General features: G+C 42.6%; 1 protein-coding gene and 1 pseudogene across 1 annotated transcript in view; one reads left to right on the forward strand and one right to left on the reverse strand.

The window, feature by feature from the left end:
- Window positions 1-24653, forward strand: part of A2ML1 (alpha-2-macroglobulin like 1) — a 46592-nt gene that overhangs the window by 1472 nt on the left and 20467 nt on the right. Inside the window, 13 exon segments of the mRNA XM_032390755.1 lie at window positions 9388-9571; window positions 9887-10049; window positions 10610-10662; window positions 15493-15513; window positions 16326-16485; window positions 16987-17019; window positions 17022-17070; window positions 17780-17877; window positions 17880-17905; window positions 19096-19210; window positions 19757-19866; window positions 21028-21195; window positions 22611-22838. Of these exon segments, the coding sequence (XP_032246646.1) occupies window positions 9388-9571; window positions 9887-10049; window positions 10610-10662; window positions 15493-15513; window positions 16326-16485; window positions 16987-17019; window positions 17022-17070; window positions 17780-17877; window positions 17880-17905; window positions 19096-19210; window positions 19757-19866; window positions 21028-21195; window positions 22611-22838 (1408 nt within the window).
- LOC116623559 lies at window positions 6302-7037 on the reverse strand (annotated as a pseudogene).

The following is a 24653-nucleotide window of genomic DNA, read 5'->3' on the forward strand; positions in this document are numbered from 1 at the left end:
GCTATTCTCAAAGTATGGTCCCTGGGCCAGGAACATCAGCAAATTGCAAATTCTCAGGCCCCACCACAGACCAAGGAGTCAGAAACTCTGGGACAGGGTATTTCAACAAACATTTTGTCATGTCTCTCTTATTAATAAATCAATTGAGACAAAAGATAGATTCTTTGGGGGTGCCTGGCTTCCTCAATTGGTAGAGTGTGTGACTCTTGATCTTAGTGCTGTGAGTTCAAGCCCCACCTTGGGTGTGGAGCCTACTTAAAAAAAAAAAAAAAAGATGGATCCTTCTTCCTAGTATGGGAAGGTAGCTACAAGAAAGAACAATTAATTAATGGTGCCACTAATCATAAAATCATACCAAATAGGAGCTGCAAACAGGGAGGGAACATTGAAAGAGTTTGGAGAGCCGGAACAGAGAAAATTAATTTAGAGAGAATTAAGAGATGGATAATGTGGGATAATCTTCGCCCTTTGCTCCTTATTTATGCATTCATCCTGAGTACCTAGGCTAGGGGAAGAATTAGGATAAGCTTTGCCTTTCACTGTAAAGCATCTCCCAGAATAGGTTGGGAAAGAGGAATGCAAATAAAGAGTGGTAAGACAAGATGACCAGTGCTGTGGTCAAGCTCAGTAGGAACCCAAGTTTTGGGGCACAGGGGAAAGAGAAATTAGTCCTATCAGTGAAGAATATGAGGTAAGGTAGGAATGCCTTCATGGAAGTGTTAACTAAATCTGAAAGGATGATGAGAGATTCGCCAGGTAGAGAAGGAGAAAAAGCAATCTAGGCAAAGGGAATGGCATGGACAAAGCTACACGTATGAAGTCTTTTTCTATCTGCTTTGCTGTGTCTCTCTGTGCCTTCTGCTGATCATGTGGAACCCTCATTGTAGCCAAACAAAAGAAAACATCTCTCTATAGATCTTTCTTTTAAAAGAAAAAAAATTTTATTTATTTATTTGACAAAAAGAGAGCAGGAGAGCACAGGCAGGGGGAGCAGCACAGGGAGAGGGAGAAGCAGGCTCACTGTGATGTGGGGGCTCGATCCGAGGACCCCGGGATCATGACCTGAGCTGAAGGCAGACGCTTAACGGACTGAGTGCCCCCAGATCTTTCTCTTTTTAATGAAAGTTGCAAGTTTTTAAGTTTAAGAAATACTGAAACACTAATTTACTTTTGCTGTTTTTTCCCCAACCTCCAGATCTTTTTATTATTATTTTAAAAATTTTAAAGATAGTTTATTTATTTATTTATAAGTAGGCTCTGTGCCCAACATGGGGCTCAAACTCATGACCCCAAGATCAAAAGTCACATGCTCCACCAACTGAGCCAGCCAAGTGCCCCTATTTTAATTTTTAATGATGGTAAAAAATACATAAAATAAAATTTACCCTCAATCAGTTTTAATTGTACAGTTCAAGAGTGTTAACTATATTCACATTGTTGTATAACAAGTCCGCAAATCTTGCTTATATCATTCTTCAAAATGTTGATTGCTTGAAAGTTGTCAACTCTGAGAAAGTCTGTTCCACCATAATCTTTAATAATATTAAAGCTAACATTTGGGTTGCCTGGGTGGCTCAGTCAGTTAAGTGTCTGCCTTTGACTCAGGTCATGATCCCAGAGTCCTGGGATTGAGTCCCGCAACAGGCTCCCTGCTCCTCGGGGAGTCTGCTTCTCCCTCTGCCCCTCCCCCCACTCGTTCTCTCTCTCAAATAAATAAATAAAATCTTTAAAAAAAAATAAAGCTAACATTTATAGGAAGCTAAGTATGTGTCAGGCACTGTTCTATACACTTCTCATGCATCACATCATTTGATTCTTACACCAACTTTGTAACATACATGGTATTATTGTTCTCATTTTACAGATGAGGAAACCAAAGGACAGAGACGTTAATACCTTGTCATGAGTCACACAGCTAACAAATGGCATTCAGTATACAGATTCTTTGCACCATTGTCTTTCTTCTGCAAGACTGGTGTGTTCTGGTTGCTAGGGCAGCAAATAGCTGTTTTAAATCTCCCTTTGCAGTGAAGTTAACTTCCTAGAAATTTAAGCTAAATGCATTTGATGTAAGTAAGCACCTCTTTCTAGCTCAGGCAATACTATTTTTTCATTCCATGACTAATACATTACCTGATGCACAGATAGCCCCCATGGCTGGAACCATACCTATATCCATTCTAGCTTCTCTTTTAGATCCACAGGATTGGAAAATGTTCAATAGGATCCCAAAGTTAACCAATCTTACCTGCTAGAATCAAAGGGCCTGGATAAAAGAAGATTAATGGCTGAAGACAATTAAGATGTCTTTATTGAGCTTTTAGAAAAGCTGAGAGAAGCAGACATGAGTAGTAGTGGGCCCTGAAAAAGTTACAAAGGGAAGAGGAGAAAAATTTCATCAGAAAATTCAAAATAGGAGAGAAGGAAAAGGTGCCAAAGAAATTATGCGAAGCAGGTTCCTCAGTATTTCTTTCTTCATTTTTCATTCCCTTTGTCTTGACATGTAAAAAATGCCTCATGCCTATGATGTAGTTCAGAATGAACTATTTTTTGCTTTAGGGCATCATTTATCTTTTAGAGTGATTAAAAATGGATTTGAATGTCTTTTATATTTATTTTGTTTGATACCATTTCCAGACATCTTCATTTATTTGTGCAGTTTCTGTCTGGTATCCTGAGAGGAGTTAGCTCACTTTCTATAAATGATCAGATAGTAAATAACGAGGCTTTGCATGCCAAATGGTCTCTTGTAAGCCCTCAAGTCTACCAGGATAGTACAAAAGCAAATGAGTGTTACTGTGCCCCAATAAAACTTTATTTACAAAACCTGTGGGAGGCTGGATTTAACCTGCAGGCTATGGTTTGCCACCCTCTGCCTAAAGAACTCCCTTTAATATTGCTTGTAGCACAGATCTGGCAATACATTCTCTCAGCTTTGGTTTCTCTGACAAAGTCTTTTTCCCGGGGACGCCTGGGTGGCGCAGTTGGTTAAGCAACTGCCTTCGGCTCAGGTCATGATCCTAGAATCCCGGGATCGAGTCCCACATCGGGCTCCCTGCTCGGCAGGGAGTCTGCTTCTCCCTCTGACCCTCCCCCCTCTCATGCTCTCTCTCTCTCAAATAAATAAATAAAAATATTTTTTTTTTAAAAAAGTCTTTTTCCCTTCATTATTGAAAGATATTTTTGTTGGCTACAGAATGCTGGATTTGGGGTTTTTTTCCTTCAGTATTTTGAAAATGTCAATCCATTATCTTCTGGTTAACATTGTTTCTCATGAGAAGTTTGGTATAATTCTTACCTTTATTTTTCTATATATAATGTGTTTTTTTCCCCCTCTGGCCATCTTCAAGACTTCCTCTTTATCTCTGATTTTCAGCAGTTTGAAAATAATGTGATTAGGGGTGTGTGTGTGTTTTAAGTAGGCTCCATACCCAGTGTGGAGCCCAATGCAGGGCTTGAAATCACAACCCTAAGATCAAGACCTGAGCTGAGATCAAAAGTCAGACGCTTAACCAACTGAACCACCCAGGCACTCCTAGGTGTGTTTTATTTTGGCACTTATCCTGCTTGGAATTCTCTATGATTCTTGGATCTGTTGTTTGATGTCTTTTATTATTTTTGGAAAATCCTCACCTGTTACCTCTTCAAACATTTCTTCTGCTTGTTCTTTCTCTCTTCTCTTTCTAGGATATATTTTAAACTATTTGATATGTTCCTGCAGCTTTTGGATATACTGTTCGATTTTTTTTCCAGTTTTACTGAGAAATACTTGACCTACATCCCTGTATAAGTTTAAGGCATAAAGCATGATGGTTTGATTTACATATATTGTGAAATGATTACCATAAAAGGTTCAGCTAACATCCATCATCCATCTTCTTATATAGATACAGTAAAAAGAAAAAAAGAAAAAAGAAAAAACATTTCTCCTTGCAATGAGAAAGAACTCTTAGGATTTACTCTTTTAACAACTTTCCTATTTGGGGATCCTGGCTGGCTCAGTTGGTGAAGAATGTGACTCTTGATTTCAGGGTCATGAGTTTAAGCCCCCTATTGGGCATGAATCCTACTTAAAATAAAAATAAAATAAATTTAAAAAATAACTTTCCTATAAATCCTACAGCAGTGTTTGCTACAGTCATGTACATTACATGTACATTACATCCCTAGTATGTATTTATCACATAACTGGAAGTTTGTACCTTTTGACTACCATCCTTCAATTCCCCTTCCCTTCCCCTCTGTCTCTGGTAACCACAAGTATAATCTCTTTTTCTATGAGCTTTGTTTTGTTTTGTTTTGCTTTTTTAGAGACAGAGAGTGTGCATGTGAGTGTGGAAGTGGGGGGGCGGTGAGAGGAGAGGGAGAGAGAGAATTTTATTTTTTTTAAGTATTTTATTTATTTATTTGACAGAGAGAGACACAGCGAGAGAGGGAACACAAGCAGGAGGAGTGGGAGAGGAAGCAGGCTTCCCACAGATCAGGGAGCTTGATGCGGGGCTCGATCCCAGGACCCTGGGATCATGACCTGAGCCGAAATCAAGAGTCAGACACTTAACTGACTGAGCCACCCAGGCACCTGTTTTGCTTTTTAGATAAAAGTGGGGTGCCTGGGAGGCTCAGTCATTAAATGTTTGCCTTCGGCTCAGGTCATGATCATCTTCTCCTTCTCCCCCTCCCCTCCTCCCCTCCTCCCCTCCTCCTCCCCCCTCCTCCTCCTCCTCCTCTTCCCCCTCCCCTCCTTTTCTTCTTCTTCTTCTTTTCTTCTTCTTCTTCTTTCTTCTTCTTCTTTCTTCCTCTTCCTCCTCTTCCTCTTCTCCTTCTCCTCCTTCTCCTCCTTCTCCTCCTTCTCCTCCTTCTCCTCCTCCTTCTCCTCCTCCTCCTTTTTCTCCTCCTTCTTCTTCTTCTTCATCCTTCCCCTGGCAACAGTGGGTCTTTACCTGTGCAACAATCAGGGCAACAGTATTTACTGCTTCTCCCCAGAGTCTTAAACCTTTTGAAAAAAGTTTGGGCAGCTGGGGCCTTTCCTATGGGATAGATAATACTATCGTCTATGTCTATACTACTATGGGAGGCTCTTTTCAGTCTCATTCTGTACCCAGTCTTTCTTATGAGCACTTGATAAAGGCCATGGAAGAGAACCTGTAAATAAGTACAAGCTTCCGTGTGGCACACAGAGATTCTTTGTTGTTATTCTAGCCCACACTAGACCTTTAGTGATTCATTAAAATCTTAGCTGTGTTCTTACTTCCTTCTATGATGGCCCAAATACCTTCCATGTTCTGGCACAGCTGAGACAATTCAACACACAGTTTCTTCTCAAAAGGAACTGTGCCTCCTTGGATTTTAGGCTACTTAGTTAACTGGCAACCTCTGCTCAGCTCTCAGATACAACTTTTTGGTTCAAGAAAAGTTACGATTTTGCAGTTTATCTGGCTTTTTTTACTATCAGGGAGGGAAAGATGCTCTTTCCAGTTTTGTTTTGTTTTTTAATGTCCTTAGTGGAAGTGGAGCTTCCTACATATTGTTTTGTATCATATTCCCTCTTCTCCACCGTGCCATTCAATTAGTATTGCAAACAGTTCCCTTGTCATGAAAATATTATTTTTAATGGCTGTGTATTGTTGCTTTATATTAATATAACCATTTTTTCAACCAAATTTAAATTATCGGGCATTGTAATAGACTTAACATTTGATTTTCCCAGCATCTTTACCCCAGTGCACTTCCTATAGCAGTGGACTCCTTTCTTTAGAGAACCCCCTCCTGTCCAATTCCATGTGTCTTTTTGGGGTTGCCAATCACAGTAGTTCATCGTACTGGCCTCTGGGTGATAAGAATGACCCAGGTCCACCCAGTTGTATCTTGGCTACAGTGATTAATTCAGAGGTGAGCATGTGAGAGAAGGAGGGAGAAAATCCTTTTTTTTTTCTTTCTTAGTTGAGTTTTTATTGGTTGTTTTGAGGATCAGTACAGACATTTCAATTTGTACACAATTCTTAATGCATGCACCGAAAATCTAAAAAATCACATAGTTGTGATTCTTTTCTAAAAGTTATTCCAGTGACCTTCCAGCTTAAAATTTGGAGGCAAATTTTCCTTAACAGTATATCAAGTACCAAGATCTTCAAATGCTGATACACTGTTACATTGTTAAGTTCCATTAATTCACAATTTAATATCATATACACTACATGCTCAAATTCTCAATCTTGCACAGCACATTAACAGAGTTACTAGGAAAACTGGACTACCAGGACCAAGATGTTACAAAGTGCCCAAGAATTCTGACTGAGAGAGCCAAGATCTACAAGTGGTTTTCTTTAGGAAACAATTCTACCAAAAGCAACATGGGAATAGAAGTAATTTAAAATATTCAAGACATAGTAAATGCACGACTGACTCCAAATTGCCCTTTAGTATGCTTGGTATTATAGGATATAAAAACTACCCCATCTATGGAATGTTGAACTGACCCCAAGACAATCAAAGCCTCCCACATTCAATATCCCACTATTTCCTGGTTGTACCAAAAAATAAACAACCAGCAAATGATTTCACCTCTTAAAAAAAGCATTTACATTGAAAAAATGGGATGAGGTGGGATTCCCTCCTTCTTAAAAATGTTTCTAGAGCTACTAAAAAACTTGCATTTACAAAATAGTTGATAAAAATATTCCTCTGGATTGTACAAGAAGGGCGACAGGGACCACTGACAAGACATGGTTTATGGTATTAATCAGACTTGGCTTCTTTCTCTCCTGCTTCATCGGAGGCTGGACTCCCCTCATTTTTAGTTTCTCCGTTTTCTGCCGGTCTTCTTTCGTTTCTTGGTGAGCCACTTCAGTCTGTTTTCCCTTTGCTCCCCTTTTCCCCTTTGTTTGCACTTTTTTGTCTGAAGATTTATCCTTTCCTGCCGCCTTTTTTGGCTTCATTTCCACTTTTGCAGGAGCAGGTTTAGCTGACAACCTCTCCGACCTCCTCTTGGGCTCCTCCTTCGCCGCCCCCTCGGCGGAGCTGACCTTCCTCTTGGGCATCGAGGCGGCTGGGCGGGCGGGTGCTGGGTGCCTGCGGGCCGGGGGCGCGCCGAGAGCCTTCGCGAAGCTGGGCTGCCTGACCGCTGCCGCTCCTCCCGCCGCCCGAGCTGCTGCGACCTGCCGCGGCGGCGGTGGGAGAACCGGATGGAGAAAATCCTTTTTCAGAAATTTCTCTTGAGGGGCGCCTGGGTTACTCAGTCCGTTAAGCGTCTGCCTTCGGCTCAGGTCATGATCCCGGGGTCCTGGGATCGAGCCCTGCATCCGGCTCCCTGCTCAGCGGGAAGCCTGCTTCTCCCTCTCCCACTCCCCCTGCTTGTGTTCCCTCTCTCGCTGTCTCTCTCTCTCTCAAATCAATAAATTAAAAAAAAAAATTTCTCTTGACTTAGTTGAGAAATTTCTGTCTCTTGGGATCATAGAGTTGTGGAAGGATTCCCAGCTCCTTCTTCACTACCTGAAGGAAATCCTGTGCACAGTGGGACTGAAAGAGTGGGAGAAAGGAGTCCTGACAGCATCAGTGCCTAATTTCAGGCCGTAACGTTTCCAGTTTCTCTAGTTCCTTTGGTTCTTCATGTCTGATCCACCCATTACCAAAAATTCTTTCTTGTTTAAGTTGGTTTGATTTGGGTTGTTCATTGCTCCAGAAAGTATCCTCACTAATTTATACCCCAGGTAGCATTCAAGTCTCGCCGTTATAAAGAATACAGTGAAGAAACTTAGGGTTGATACATCTTTTGCATACATGCATGCTCTCTCTCCTCATTAAGAAACATTTCCAATATAGGAGGTGCTGGGTCATAGAAATCTGAAAGGGTTTTGATGTGTGTGAAATTGCCTTCAGAAAGGTTGTCCACTTATACTTTTATAAGAAGTGTATATGTCCCTATTTCCACATAGTCACAAGAATATTGAGTAGTATTAATTCTTTAAATTCCCAACTAGATAAAAGATATACTGCTTTTCTTTTTTTTTTTTTAATTTTATTTATTTATTTGACACAGAGAGAGAGAGAGATCACAAGTAGGCAGACAGGCCGGCAGAGGGAGAGGGAGAAGCAGGCTCCCCGCCGAGCATGGAGCCCGATGAGGGGCTCCATCCCAGGACGCTGGGATCATGACCTGAGCCGAAGGCAGACGGTTAACCGACTGAGCCACCCAGGTGCCCTGATATACTGCTTTTTTATTGATAACTGTTCCCATACTTGTGTTCCCAAGTATGTCTTAATAATAAAAAGAGAATTCGGGCGCCTGGGTGGCTCAGTTGGTTAAGCGACTGCCTTCGGCTCAGGTCATGATCCTGGAGTCCCTGGATCGAGTCCCGCATCGGGCTCCCTGCTCGGCAGGGAGTCTGCTTCTCCCTCTGACCCTCCCCCTTCTCATGTGCTCTCTCTCTCATTCTCTCTGTCTCAAATAAATAAATAAAATCTTTAAAAAAAAAAAAAAAAAAAAAAGAGAATAAAGATCAAATATGGATGGAAATTTGGAATGAAATCAGAAAAAAAGGGAGGAGTCCAAAATTTATTCTGAGAGCATTACCGCTGTGAATACTCAACCCTGGGTTTTCCCCCAGAATAGGTATTAAGGACTGGCTGAGCCAGTATGAATGTTTCAGGGAGAAATTAATTTGAGGAAGTGAACAGAAGTCCTACCCGGGGTTACCACCTTAGCCTGAGGCTCCAATAGGTGATTGGCTAAAGCATTAATCAAAGCGGCACACCCTGTGTGGTTTATATATATGTTATAGCAGGGACGCAGACTTCTGGTTCCTGCTCTTGAGGAATCTCACCCACAAGGATGTGGACTCAGCTCCTTCTAGGAATATTGACCCTATCACCAGCCATTGCAGAAAAATATCTCCCGTAAGTGCTTGGTGTCAGAGTTGATTTAGGGCAGGTGGCTTCTTTGTCTATTTTTCTCAAATGTAAATATGGGAGAGAAGAGATAACCTCTGATTTGTTTTAATTTCCTTCTCATCTGTTCCTTCTTTGGTTCCATTTCTCCTCTACCCAGAGAGTAGAAATGGGCAGAGGCACCGAAAGGAAGCTTTAAGACAAAAAAGAAGGGGCGACTCCTCATACCCTGTTCTCTGTAATAGAATTAATTTCCTTCCTGGTACCCTAGGTGTAGGCTCTCAGCGATGGCCTCCTAATTGTGGTTAGTTTAAGGATGTACACAGCTTAAGGCTGAGTTATTTGTTACTCATCTGCTTCTCCATTATAGAAAATAAGGTTCATAAAGGCAGGGAATCAGTCTGTTTAATTCACTGCTATATGCTGAATGCTTAGGAGAGGGCTTAATTTTTCACTGAATGAATGAATCATTACTGACCTGAAATCCTTTTGCTTCCTTAATAGAAACTATCTGGTGACAGTACCAGCCCAGCTTAACTTCCCCTCTACCCAGAAAGTTTGTTTGGATCTGCGCCCGGGGTCCCATGATGTAAAATTCACTATTACTCTGGAGACCAAGAACAAGACCCAGAAGTTGCTAGAAACTTCTGAATCGAAGAAAAGACACTTGCAGTGCATCTCCTTTCTGGTAAGCACAGAGTCAACCCCAACTTTGCTCCCTTCCTTTTTTATCCTCCTTCCTAGGCACTTAGGCAATCTACTCTTGTCACAGTCTTCACACCTGTCTCCCCTAAACCTAAACTCAACTCCTGGCCATAACGCATTCATAGTTTCCTTGACCTTGGATTTCTTCTTTTAGTTTTTGACTAACCTCTGAATATGGTTTCCCTTCTTCCTGGCAACTTGTTGTATGGCCCTACCCTTGCTACCCCCATCTAACTCAGTTGATTCCATTCCCCAATATCCTACTCCTCCACAGAGCTAGTTCCCTCCTCTTGTTCAGGTACCACCTCCTGCCGGTGGCACAGAAGAAGTGGCTACACTGCGGGTGTCGGCGACCGGAAGTAGTATCAGCTTGGAGGAGAAGAAAAAGGTTCTAATTCAGAGGCAGGGGAATGGCGTCTTTATACAAACTGACAAACCTATCTACAACCCAGGGCAGGAAGGTAAGAGACACACAGATGGGATTTGACAAAAGACAGGGCAAACTACTGCAAATATTCAGAAAGAGGGGCTTTGTGGTTTGGTGGGAGGTCTATGGAACAAGGCAGGAGGGAGGAAGGGTCACAGGTTTTGAAGACACGCTGTGTTACATAAGCAGGAGTAAGTGGGTGGAGTTGCTAGTGTGTGTGTGTATCTGAAACAAAAGTACACATTTTTTCCTGGGATGGAATTTTGCAAGTTTAACTGGGCTGCTGTGGACCAGCTGCTTGTATGTGAATAAAAGCATCAAGGGCATTTGGCTTGAACCCCTGGTATTTGTACTTTGTGCCTTCTTCCTTAGAAGGGCATTCCGTTCTAATGTTTCCAAGTCAGGAGCTGTGAAGAGAAACCCTTTGGGTGCTTTGATCTCTCTCCCAGACTTAGTTTTTTGTTGTTTTTTTTTTTAAGTAAAACCTGATGGAGTTTTGCTGACTCAGAAATATGTGTGGGGAAGTAGAAAGGGTGGAAGAAAGACTCAGCGAGGGGAAGATCCCCTTTGCCAAAGCCTCCTGTTCTGTTCTAGTGCACTTCCGCATTGTCACCCTGAACAGCAGCTTTGTTCCAGTGAGTGACAAGGTGAGAATTTAGTTGGGAAGAGGGAAGGGGAGAGGAGTAGGGCAGACTGAGAGAGAGTAGGCAAAAGGAGAAGAGATTCTTTCTAAAAGTGTGATGAGTGAAGTCCTCTGAGATGCAGAATGTTTGTGCTAGCCTCAGGGTGTAAGTCTAAACCCTCCTTGTCCCATCTCCTAAAAACAGGCAGCATGCCCGGTTCTCAAGTGGATAGCTGAGGACATCCATTAGGTTAACATTCCTGAGAAATGCTCATATTAAAAGGGTTTTTAAAGGGCACCTGGGTGACTCAGTCGGTTAAGTGTCTGCCTTCGGCTCAGGTCATGATCCCAGGGTTCTGGAATTGAGCCCCGCGTCGGGCTCCCTGCTCAGGAGGGAGTCTGCTTCTCCCTCTCCCACTCCCCACTGCTTGTGTTCCCTCTCTCGCTGTGTCTCTCTCTGTCAAATAAATAGAATCTTAAAAAAAAAAAAAAAAAAAAGACTACATTACGTGCCAAAGGTAAAAAGGTGGTAACATTTGGCGATTACTTAAATGCTCCTTGAACAGCTCAGTCCCTGGAATCCTAAACCTTATGATACGTTTGATCTCAATTTAGGGCTTGTGTCATTTTTACATTTCTGAAACACTTACCTCTCGGTGATCCCTGTTGCTTTCTTTCTCCTTCAGTCACAGCCCAGGATACATGCTGTATCATGAAGCTTTTATTTTTATTTTATTTTATTTTATTATTATTTTTAAAAGATTTTATTTATTTATTTGAGAGAGAGCGAATGAGAGAGAGCGAGCACATGAGAGGAGGGAGGGTCCGAGGGAGAAGCAGACTCCCTGCCGAGCAGGGAGCCTGATTTGGGACTCGATGCGGGACTCGATCCAGGGACTCCAGGATCATGACCTGAGCCGAAGGCAGTCGCTTAACCAACTGAGCCACCCAGGCGCCCTGTCATGAAGCTTTTTAAGATAATGATAGGGCAAGTGTTATTTTTATTTCCCTCTCCATGTTCTCAGAGCTTGTTTCCTTTCCCTATACAGACAGTGAAGCGATCAGCTTATTGATTAGTAGCTTCCTCCACCACTACTTTCTTCCCCAATTTAGAATTCTTTTCAGTTGCTCCTTCCTATCACCTATACCTTTCTTCATCAATCTGGTTTAGTATTGCCGACTTTCTCAACAGACTCTTAATCCCAGAGCTGAAAGGAGGAAGTGCTAGGGGAGAGCGTGACCACCACAGCCAAGCGTTAGTTCAGATTCTATCGCTCCCTGAAGGTGGATCTCAGTAGCTACCCTTGTTACACTATCCTCTGCTCAGATTAGACCCCATTACTGAGAGTTGTTCAGATTTCCATCCTTATTCTCTATTTCTGTTGTAAAATTACTCCTCCTCTTCACACCGTCTCTTTAGCCATCCCCCCACTCCAAGTTCCAACTTGAAACACTGAAAATTTGAAACTCCAGTTTGAAACACTGAGATAAATGAAAGGAATTTTACTAAGAAACTGAGGGACAAAAATTGTGAGGTTACAGAGCACAATATTTTATCCTTAGGCAACTGAAGTGTACTTGAGATTAACTGAGCCTCTCTGGGTTGGTTGCTACAACCATTACTCAGAAATCTCAGCCTGCTTCCGGTTGGAAATGCTATCTTCCCAGCATTGTTGAACACTTGGTTTTTTCTGGAGCCTACTTCTGGATAATTGGTGTCCTCCCTGCTTCTTGACTCTCTGTGTGAGAAAAGTACTTTGTCATCTGAGACGTGTTCTTTTTCTGTACTTTTTAGCAAACCATAGTCGTCTCATTTTTGTCTCCTTATTGTCTGTATAGCTCTGGTTTGTAAAAAATCCTGTCTCCCCCTTGATCCTGAGGGAGAGCAGGATGTGCCACCCCAAAATGGGCCACTTTGCCATGTGGATTATTTTGAGCTGAAGGCAGTGAAGAGCCAAAATACTCAGGAAAAATATTTTACCTCTCCTTTAACTGACTAAAAGAACTTATACGGTAGGGGAGGCACTGGGTGGCTCAGTCAGTGGAACGTCTGACTCTTGATTTTGGCTCAGGTCAGATCTCAGGGTCGTGAAATCGAGCCCTACTTTGGGCTCCATGCTCAGCATGGAGTCTGCTTGAGATTCTTTCTTTCCCCCTCCCCCTGCTCATGCTCTCTGTCTCTCTCTAAAATAAATAAATAAAATCTTAAAAAAAAAGAACTTATATGGGGGGTGTGACCCAGTTACCAGATATAACTTTTTTATCTAAAAGATTTATCTGCATGGTAGGGCAAACGTTTGATTACCAACCGTCTGCTCTTCTGATCTTCCTGTGAATTGTCCTATTTCCCACTGAAGCCCCAGGCCCCTATTTCTCATTCCTTAGCTCAATTGCCTGGCTGCCTTTGAGTCTCATTGTCTTTGCAGGGCTCCCAAATGTATGTAATTAAATTTTTCTCCTGTTAATCCATCTTATGTCAATTTAATTATTAGACCAGCCAAAAAACCTAGAAGGGAAGAAAGGAAAATTTTCTGTTCCTATAATCCTTATCTCTCATTTCTTGGCTTTTCTGAAGAATTGCCATTATCCTGGATATCAAGGTTGATAGTTGTATTTAGTGATGCTCTGCTTGTCTTCACTGGTTGACATCACGTGGTACTTGGTTCAAGAATCAAAGGCAAGCACCATCTTGATTTCATTCCCTTTTCCTTCCAAGCGAGATCCAATTCTTGTACTCTCTCTGAGGCCCCTATATTTAAATTCCAGCTTTCAATCCCATTTAGTTTTTAAGTGTATATAATACTAACTGGAATGCCCCGAGTTCAGTAAGTGTACAGTCTCTCATCAGAGTCTTAATTATATTAACATTTTAGACATTCTCCCTCTTTTTTTTAGATTTATTTGAGAGAGAGAGGTGGCAGGGGCAGAGGGAGAAGGAGCAAGAATCTGAAGCCGACTCTGCAATGAGCGTAGAGTCTGATTCGAGGCTTGGTCTCATGACACTGAGATCCTGACCTGAGCCGAAACTAAGAGTTAGTGCCTTAACCAACTGCACCACCCAGACGCCCCTAACATTTTAGACATTCTAATTACCAATTTCCTTAGCTATGATTTTGTACAATTCTAACGATTACAATTTGAAAAAATCGAAAGATCTTATACAAACAACACAATAAAAAGATGATATTCTCCAAGATTATCTGGAGCAGTCATTTTGTTCTCGACTTTTTATTACAAGAATTTTCAAGGACGCCTGGGTGGCTCAGTTAAGCATCTGCCTTCGGCTCAGGTCATGATCCCAGCATCCTGGGATCGAGTCCCGCATCGGGCTCCCTGCTCAGCGGGGAGTCTGCTTCTCCCTCTGCCTGCCGCTCCCCCTGCTTGTGCTCTCTCTCTCTCAGACAAATAAATAAATTAATTAAAAAAAAAGGAATTTTCAAACATAACATTCATTATTTTTCATTTTGCCATACTCATTTTAATCGATATATATATTTTTCTGAATCATTTAAAAGTAAGTTGCAGACATCTTAACATGTTACTCCTGAACACTTTAGCACGTATCTTTTTAAAAGTAGATCTTAGGGGCGCCTGGGTGGCTCAGTCATTAAGCGTCTGCCTCCGGCTCAGGTCATGATCCCAGGGTGCTGGGATGGAGCCCCGCATCGGGCTCCCTGCTCAGCGGGAAGCCTGCTTCTCCCTCTCCCACTCCCGCCGACTGAGCCACCCAGGCGCCCCTAAGTTTTTTTATTTATTTAATGTAAGTTCTATGCCCAACATGGGGCTTGGACTCACAACCTCAAGATCAAGAGTCCCATGCTCTACTGACTGAGCCAGCCAGGTGCCCCTGTCTTCTTTTTTTTCTAATTAGCAAGTAATTTTGGTGACACTTTGGCGCCTAGCCCAGTAACCTGTTCACCACTAACCTTTTGGTTTTAACATGCATTTTCTTGAAGTCCTTTGATAGAACTCTTTTTTTAAATTTTTTTTTAATTTTTAAAAAATTGTATTTATTTATTTGACAGACAGACAGAGAGAGAGCACAAGCAGGGGGAGCAGCAGAGGGAGAGGGAGAAGCAGGCTCTCTGCTGAGCAGGGAGCCGGATGCGGGGCTCGATCCCCAGGACCCTGGAATCATGACCTGAGCCAAATGCAGATGCTTAACTGACTGAGGCACCCAGGCGCCCTGATGTAACTCTTTTAAACAAAATATTTTTTAGAAATTAAATGTTACCATGTTGCCAGTGACATTCAGACAGCAGAGGAGGAGGCAAGGAGATAGTTGGCTCCCAAGAAGAGGTTTAAACATCGGGGAGCTTCCAGATGTTAAGACTTTCTTTTAAGGCATGTTGTGGTAGCGCTCAGCCCCGGAGCACTAAGGGATGCTGAAGGGTCTGAAGCTTCATTTCTTTTCTTTCTTTCTTTTTTTTGTTTTTTAAGATTTTATTTATTTATTTGACAGAGAGACAGTGAGAGAGGGAACACAAGCGGGGGAGTGGGAGAGGGAGAAGCAAGTCTCCCACTGAGCAGGGAGTCCGATGCGGGGCCCAGGACCCTGGGATCATGACCTGAGCTGAAGGCAGATGCTTAATGACTGAGCCACCCAGGTGCCCCTGAAGCTTCATTTCTTCAAATGTTCTGGAGACTGGCAATCCCTTTGAAGAAATCTCTTCTCTCTCCTCCCCTAGCCAATAAGTTTTTACTCCATTGTTACCCTGATGAGGGCACAAAAGAGCCATTTAGGAAGAAGAAATGGGCAACAGAGAAAGAAAGAAGCGCTTGTGAACTTTCTGCTTTCAGCCCATCCTTATTGCTTATCCTGCTCTAACCCACATTATCTGATTTTCCTTTTCAGTACTCCATGGCGGAGCTGCAGGTAAGTCGAAGTTTCCTTTTCTTTTCCGTCAGTTGTGGAAAAGGGGAAATGAATTTGGTGCTAAACCTCGAAGCCCCAGAAACAACTCGGAGATCTTGGCCCAGAACCCGAGACTCTGCCCAAGTACTGAGCACCCAGAGCTCACCCAAGCTGCGCCTGTTCTCCTGCCTGCGCCCCCCACCCTCTCAGTCCTGAGGCTCTGTAGAGAAGGACATCACTCCGCTGCCACTAGCCCTCCCCCTCTGATTCCTCTGACTTCTCTGTGCCATGCCGGTTCACCCAGGCTTGGTTCTGTACTCCTCTGATTCTAATGACTATTGTCATAGACACTCAGCCGTTGAATATGACACGAATACCTGTGGGAAGTGCTAAGAATGAAAGGGACTAGAAGGATGAATGCCCCACAGCAACCCCTCCATTGTTCTGTTAGATTATCTGTTGGGTATCTTGTGATAAATTCCTTCAGCGTTGCCCCTAAATAGGTACCAAGAATAAACACTCTTTGTAAAGGACATCCGAAAGCCCACTTTCTGAAACTGGTGATAACCCCTTTGAGGACTCAGTCTGATTATTTGAATCCACAAAGATGCTTTTCGTCCCAAGTGGGGTCGGACCTATAGGAAAATTTATTTCATTTAGTAATAAAGAAAATCATAAATGAAACAAGGAGCTGTTCTTCCTGGATACAGACCATGGGGGTCATGAGCAATGAGTGGGATTCTTTACCTGCGCTTTGTGTCTTTACCTGCTTTTTTGCAGTGCATAGTGAGAAACAGGCAGGTACCTCATGAGTTTCTCTCTAATGAACACAGGATCCAAATAGGAACAGGATTGCACAGTGGCTGGAGGTGGTGCCTGAGCAAGGCATTGTAGACCTGTCCTTCCATCTGGCACCAGAGGCAACGCTGGGAACCTATACAGTAGAAGTGGCTGGGGGCGCGGCCTTTGGCACCTTCAGTGTGGAAGAATATGGTAGGTGGGAGAATTAGTAGGTCAACGTGTTGGACGTAATCTTGTCCCCAGATCAGCAAAGGTAAAGTAAAATCTACTATGGGAAGGGATTTTTTTTAATTCATTTTCGAATCCATGCTAAACCAGCCAATAACTTTAGGAGCATTTTGCCTTCATAATCCCCCTTAATTTAATTAATTTAAATATGACTGTTTTTTGTTTTTTGTTTTTTGTTTTTTTTTAAGATTTATTTTATTTATTTGACAGAGAGAGAGATAGCGAGAGAGGGAACACAAGCCGGGGGAGTGGGGGAGGGAGAAGCAGGCTTCCTGCCGAGCAGGGAGCCCGATGCAGGGCTTGATCCCAGGTCCTGGGATCATGACCTGAGCCGAAGGCAGATGCTTAACGACTGAGCCACCCAGGCGCCCCTAAATATGACTGTTTTTATTCCCCTCTGTCCACTACCTGTATGGTCAAATCCTCTTCCTCTTCCTTTCCCATTTCTGTTTCCACTCTCTCCAGTGTTGCCTAAATTTAAGGTGGACGTGATAGAGCCCAGCAGTTATCAACAGTAGAAGAATCCTTCTTAGTGAAAATCTGTTGTAGGTTAGAATAAAGCTCTGGATCTGGTGGAGAGTAAAGCTATATTAGAAGCGTGACACGGGAGTGTCATGGGGAGAGAGATTATGGAGGCAGTGGTGAAAACTTAAGCCTTTTATGTGGTCCAGAGTCACGACTTCTCCAAGAACACATTTTCTTTCTTTCTTTTTTTTTTTTTAAAGATTTTATTTATTTGACAGAGAGAGACACAGTGAGAGAGGGAACACAAGCAGGGAGAGTGGGAGAGGGAGAAGCAGGCTTCCCGCAGAGCAGGGAGCCCGATGCAGGGCTCGATCCCAGGACCCCGGGATCATGACCTGAGCTGAAGGCAGACGCTTAACGACTGAGCCACCCAGGCGCCCCAAGAACACATTTTCTAATTGTGTCTCTGCTCTTACTTTCCACCGCTCGCTCGCTCAATCAGCATTACTGATGCAGTGTCTACCTTATGCAGAACACAGTATTGAGTCCCATGGAGAGATAGGAGTAAGGAGAATGAAAAACATGGTCTCTGTCCTTCTGATGGTACTTATTGTGTAGTGGCAATATTGTAAGGCTTTGAGTAAAACAGGGAAGTGAACAGGACTAGTGAAGGATTGTTAGTACTTTGAGAAGTTGGAGTAGGGGAAAGAAGGGACAGTGGTGTTTTGGAAGAGGAGGGTTGGATCTCAAGTGCAATCTCCCAACTCTGACTTCTCATGCTTTTCTGGGTTAGGTACAGCTATGGAAAGCCCATGCTAGGGGCAGTGCAGGTATCGGTGTGTCAAAAGGCATATACTTACCGTTTTCCAGAGGCAGAATGGGAACAGCTACCTACAAATGCAGGAACCTTTCTGGACAGGTGAGTAAGTGGGATGTAGAAAAGGAACCTTATTCATATGTCCTAATGAGTAACTAAGCACCTATATAAAAAAGTGGTAAAGGAATTTAAGAAACAAAACAGATGAACATGGGGGGAAAAAAGAGAGAGGCTCTTAACTATAGAGAACAAACTGAGGGTTGCAGAAGAGGAGAGGGGTGGGGGGATGGGTTAAATGGGTGATGGGCATTAAGGAGGGCACGTGATGTAATGAGCACTGGGTGTTATATGTAAATGATGAATCACAAAATTCTACTACTGAAACTAATCTTACACTCTGTGTTAACTAACTGAAATTTAAATAAAAACGTAAGAAGGAAAAAAAATATGTTGAAAGGTGGTAAAAATAAAAAGTGGCAAAAAGCCCAAAGTAGAAATCATTTCATACAATTATTGCCCCAGTTCCAAAGAACAAAGCAGTCTTCTTTATTCTAAACAGATGAAGTCTTTTTTATTTATTTATTTTTATTTTATTTTATTTTTAAAGATTTTATTTATTTATTTGACAGAGAGAGAGACAGTGAGAGAGGGAACACAAGCAGGGGGAGTGGCAGAGGGAGAAGCAGGCTTCCCGCTGAGCAGAGAGCCCGATGTGGGGCTCAATCCCAGGACCCTAGGATCATGACCTGAGCCGAAGGCAGCTCCTTAACGACTGAGCCACCCAGGTGCCCCTTTATTTATTTTTTAAGATTTTGTTTATCTATTTGACACAGAGAGAGAAAGAGACAGCACAAGCAGTGAGAGGGAGAGGGAGCAGCAGACCCCCCACGGCCGAACAGGGAGCCCAATGCAGGGACTCGATCCCAGGAGCCTGGGATCATGACCTGAGCCAAAGGCAGACGCCCAACCGACTGAGCCACCCAGGCGCCCCAGATGAAGTCTTTTTTGGAATCTGCCTTGGAGTCAAGAAATTAACCTAAATCCTTGGGAGATACAATTTTCCTGCCCTGCAGTTGGTTCTCTTCCCCCCTCTCATATCTTGGATCTTCAAAGTTGTTTCATGATTGTGTATGTGCAGGTGTATACTCTATTGTTATAGGAGAGTTTTTCTATCTTCAAGGTGGAGAAACTAAAGCATGGAGATAAGAATTTCTTTCGATAGTACATTATGAAATGGGAGTAAAAGTTAGGTTATTCATCCTCTCTTTCTCTCTCCCTGATTGCTTCACTAGACTGACAAAGCAGGATGCTTCTCCGTTTCTGTGGACATGTCCACCTTCAACCTCACTGGTTACATGTACAGCCACACCATCAATATTGTGGCTACTGTGGTGGAGGAAGGAACAGGTAGGTGGGATAGTCCTTGGTTCATTAAGAAAAGAGAAAGGGGCAGCTGGGTGGCTCAGTTGTTGGGCGTCTGCCTTCGGCTCGGGTCATGATCCCAGGGTCTTGGGATCGAGCCCTACATCAGGCTCCCTGCTCGGTGGGAAGCCTACTTCTCCCTCTCCCACTCCCCCTGCTTGTGTTCTCTCTCTCGCTGTGCCTCTCTCTGTCAAATAAATAAATAAAATCTTTAAAAAAGAAAGAAAAGAAAAGAGAAAGGAGAAGGGCTGTTCTAGGGATAAACTTAGAGGACTCAAGACTTACCCTCACTAGTGTTTGGGAATGACTCTGTTCCTAGTTCATAGTCAAAGGGAAATGTCAGATTCCAACCTGTCATCTGTTCCTAGTTCCCTAAAAGGTTGGGGAGGAGGAGTTTGTTTGGATCTTTGGCCAGAAATATGTTCAACTTCATGCTTCCAGTAGCACCGTCCTTTCAGGGATTTTTTTGTTAAACATGAAGATGAGGATATCAGGTATTTCAGTTGTCATACATTTGGTTTCCCTCTGCAGGAGTAGAAGCCAATACCACTCAGGATATCAACATTTCTTCACAAGTGGGATTAATAACCTTTGAAGACACCAAAAATTTTTATTACCCCAGTTTCTCCTTCAGTGGGAAGGTATGTTGAAACATATCTCTACACAAAAAATGCTTAACCATCCACTGTTGCCTTCTTCCTGTAGACATATAATAATGGCTAATTTAGCGTTGTTCTAAGTACTCTACAGGTATTTACTTATTTAATCTTTACAACTATCTAATGAGGTAGAAACTATTATTGGCCCCATTTCACAGATGAGGAGACTGAGGCACAGAGAGGTTAAGTGATTTTCCAAAAGTTATACAGCTAGTAAGTAGTAACTAGGATCAAACCCAGGCAGCCTGCATCCAGAGTATATACTCTTAATTCCTTATGCTGTCTGCCCTTAATCTCACATGAGATGTGCTTTGAATATGAATGTGACTTTATTGCCTTTCCCAATGCCAAGGGCTCATAATCTAATGTTCAAATCTTTGAATTTTAGACCTGCAAGGTATCTAGAGAAATCATCTAGTGTGGCTCCTCAGCTAAGCAAGATTAATGTTAAACTTTCCTCGACAGAGAGCCATTCATAGCTCCTTAAGCCGTTTCTTCAGAGATTTTAAAATTTCCTTTGTGTCTTCTTTCTTTCTTTTAAAAAAAAAAAAAAAAAAAAATTATTTATTTAAGTAATCCCTATATCCAATGTGGGGCTTGAACTCAGACCCCCAGATCAAGAGGTGCATGCTCTCCCAACTGAGCCAGTCAGGCTCCCCTCGTGTCTTCTTTCTGATACTTAACAATCTATCTATCTTTTTTAACTTCCAAATAACTGCTCCACACAATAACCTTGTATATTTTTAGATCCATTTAGAACCATCCTTAGTCATCTTTTCTCTAGACCAAGAGTGATCCAGATTTTCTTAGAGCCTAAGGATTATACAATTGGGGAGTGGAAGGGGACTCTGTTTAAAAAAATTAAAGCAAAATAATGTACAGAGAGCCTTGGAAGGGGCCTATGTAAATGAAGGGTCCTAAAGCTTCATTAGCTACATGGCAAATCTACTTCTGCTCCAGGCTGAGCTACTTCTGTTGGTTTCTCATTCCCTCATAGATGTTAGTTTCCAATGCTTGAATCAAATTTACCTGTTTCTGGACTCTTTCCTGAAATGTATTCTTAGAGTTTATCACCTCACTTTACCTCATACTTGAACCTACTCCAAACCTAATTCTAATGCCCCAATAACCTTCATGCCGCAGATAAGAGTTAGGGGCCATGATGGCTCCCTTCTCAAGAATCATTCAGTATTTCTGGTGATTTATGGCATAAATGGAACCATCAACCAGACCCTAACTACTGACAATGATGGCCTTGCTCCCTTCAAGCTGGATACAGTTAATTGGAATGGGGGAGATATTTCTCTGGAGGTAAGGCTTCCCTGAGGGAAAACTTCAAACTTTTCCTGTTTTTTTCCCCTCCTCCCTCATTTGTAATTCTATCTCCATCACTCACCAGTCCTGCTTCCCAGTTGACAAAAGTTTGTTTTGTTTTGTTTTTAAAGATTTATTTATTTATGGGGGGGAGGGGCAGAGGGAGAGGGAGAGAGAATCTCATGCAAATTCCCTTCAGAGCACGGAGCCTGACATGGAACTTAATCCCAGGACCCTGATGAGATCATGACCTGAGCCGAAACCAAGAGTAGGATGCTCAACCAACTGAGACACCCAGGTGCCTCAGGGTTTTTTTGGTTTTAAATATCAATCTAATAAATGACCCTTCAGATAAAAATTGTTATTTCTACTAATTCATCTTACAACTTATCCCCATCTCTATTTGATCCTATATTTAAAATCAGAGTAGGGAGGAAAAAATTGTTGAGAGTCATTTTCTTCCTCCCTATCCCCCTCTTTTCACCTGCCCTGAGCCATTACTCATAAAAATGGCAAAGAAGAAAACTCTAGATTTTGCATAACTTGTATGGAAGGCTACTCATATCAGTTATCAACTGTGACACAATGCTGCTCAATAAACAACTACAAAACTTCAATATTATACAACAACAAGGCTTTATTGCTCGTGCATCTGAGGTAGTCAGATAGGCAGATGTGCTGATCTTGGTGGACTTTCTCACATGTTTGTGGCTGAAGGCCAGTGTCTCATGTGCCAGCAAGCTATCCCAGGTATATTCTGATGGCAGCGATGAGATGCAAGAGCAAAAGTGGACACCCAAGGGTTTTTCCAAGCCTCTACTTATCTTGCATATGCTCACATCCCATTCCCAACAAGTCACGTGGTGGGCCTGCAGTTAGACTAGAAGGGCAATGTAAGATTACATGGTAAAGGACATTAATAGCGGAGGGATGGATTGTGCCATTAATGCAATCATTCAACTATACTACTTAAGCAAACACATACAATTTATGTTGTGGCTAATTTAGTTCTTTACACAAGGCATCACTCAATCACTCTACTTAGAAATAATTATTTTTAATCTTATTATCCTTTATGCCTTGTTTTCTCATCCTTAGGATGTATTCTTTAATTTCTATGTAATCTTAGTCGTGCTTATCCATATATCCCCTGCGTCAGTCCCTGAAGGTTTATCATCCACAATTGCCCGTTACTTGGCAGCTATAATTCAGCCCTTCACTCCTCTGGATACTAAAGTGCTGCTGTTGTGGATTTCTCGAATATCCTTGGCTGGACCTCTAGTAAAATATCTACATGCCATTCTTAGGCAGTGAAGATTTGAGAGAGATCTGTTTGAAAACCGTAACAAGCCCATGGGCTTACTATGGTCAAGGTATGTGTTAAGAGTCTTTTTCTTTCTCCCTTTTCTTAGGGCAGATTCCAAATGGAAGATTCGGTACACTATCCAGGACGGAGGCCTCATTACTACCAAAATGGCTATCTGCACCTGCAGTCCTTCTACAGCACAACTTGGAGCTTCCTTGACATCCACCCGCTACATGGGATCTTGGCGTGTGGCCAGCCCCAGGAAGTGCTGGTGGATTATTACATTGATCCAGAGGATGCAAACCCTGACCAGGAAGTCATCTTCTCCTACTATGTGAGACAGGAAAATGAGGGCTGGTGAAAGTGCATTGGGGAAGGACAGGAAATGAGGAGAGTGAGCCGGAGAGGGTGGGTAGACTGTCTAGAGACATAATGCAAGTCCCAGAGGTAATTTCAAAATGTTTGGAAGCCATATTTAAAAAATTAAAAGAATAGGTAAAACTAATTTTATTTATTTATTTATTTAAAAAGTTGTATTTATTTATGAGAGAGAGAGAGAGAGAGAGAACATGTGTATCAATGGGAGGAGAGGCAGAGGAAGAGGGAGAGAGAGGATCCCAAGCGGATTCCCTGCTGAGCGCAGAGCCTGACCTGGGACTCCATTCCAGGACCCCGAGATCATGACCTGAGCTGAAATCAAGAATGCCCTGCTTTGGGACCCCTGGGTGGCTCAGTCGGGTAAGCGTCTGCCTTCAGCTCAGGTTATGATCCCGGGGTCCTGGGATCAAGTCCCACATCAGGTTCCTTGCTCAGTGGGGAGCCTGCTTCTCCCTCTGCCTGCCACTCCCCTGCTTGTGCTCTCTCTCTCTCTCTCTCTCTGTCAAATAAATAAATAAAATCTTTAAAAAAAAAAAAAAAAGAATCCCCTGTTTAACCACCTGAGCTAGCCAGGTGCCCCTAGGTAAGACTAATTTTAAAAATATATTTTTGGGGGCATCTGGCTGACCCAGTCGGGGGGAGGTGCAGCTCTTGATCGTGGGTCCTGAGTTCGAGCCCCACATTGTGTGTAGAGATTACTTAAATAAGTAAATAAACTAAAAACAGTATTTTATGTAACCCAGTGTATCCAACATATGATCATGTCAACATGAAATCCACATCAAAATTATGAATAGGTATTTCATATTTTTTGTTTCAGCTGGTACGTATTTTATAGTAGCCACATTTCAGAGGCTCCAGCAGTCACTTGTGCCCAGTGGCTACTGTATTGCACAGTGTAGGTGTAAAGGATGGGGAGGAATGAGAAAAAAGGGATTTTAAACAGGGAAATTGTCTGGGAAGATAACATGAGGAATTAAGGATAAAATGTTGTTGGTCGGGGCTGAATGGGAGCTGGGTGTGTGAGTGGGGGAGAGCGTGAGGAGGGGATGGGACTCGGAATAAATTTCATTCTGTGTTTCATTGGTCAGTATTTTAAAATAGATGATAAAGGTTAAAATTAGCATGGATAGCAGCTTTGTTGTGTAAAACTATAACTTGTAGCTTGAAAGAAATGTATAAAGATAAGCAGCTTTACTGGTCACCTTGGTGATAGTGAGAAATTAGATTTGTGTAAATCCTGGGTTTGATGGCCTAGAGTCTCCATTCTCTTATCATCCTCTCAAAGTTTCTGAGGGATTTTTCTCCCCATTGATTCATTTCAGTGTCTTCGTCAAGCTGAAACAATCATCCTGATGCAACAGAGTGAATGGTCAGAGTGATAGCACACGCAGTCCCTTTAGGACAGGGGTGTAGCGAGGCCCAGGAGAAGTAGCCGGCTGATCAGTGTAGAAGGGCTGAGTGTCAGCCGGGAGTCCGAGCAGCTGGCCATAGAGCCCACGACAGCCCTGCTTCAAAAGTTTCACTGAATTTGGTTTCAAGGGAGTGAACAGGAAGGGAGACTTGGGCAAAGGGGAGTTCTCCTCCAAAGACTCAAATGTCAGAAGGGCTCAAGTCAATTTAAAGCACACTCATTTCCATTGAATTTTGAATTGAGGGATAATAAAAAAAAAAGGTCATGAAGATGGATTTTAGGTAATGTTATGTTACAAGGATTATAAGAGAATAAAACCTGGAGAGTTTCAAGAATTGGTGGACAGCTATCTATTGT

This window comes from Phoca vitulina, unplaced genomic scaffold (genome assembly GCF_004348235.1).
Source record: "Phoca vitulina isolate PV1807 unplaced genomic scaffold, GSC_HSeal_1.0 scaffold59, whole genome shotgun sequence".
Taxonomy (NCBI): Eukaryota; Metazoa; Chordata; class Mammalia; order Carnivora; family Phocidae; genus Phoca; species Phoca vitulina.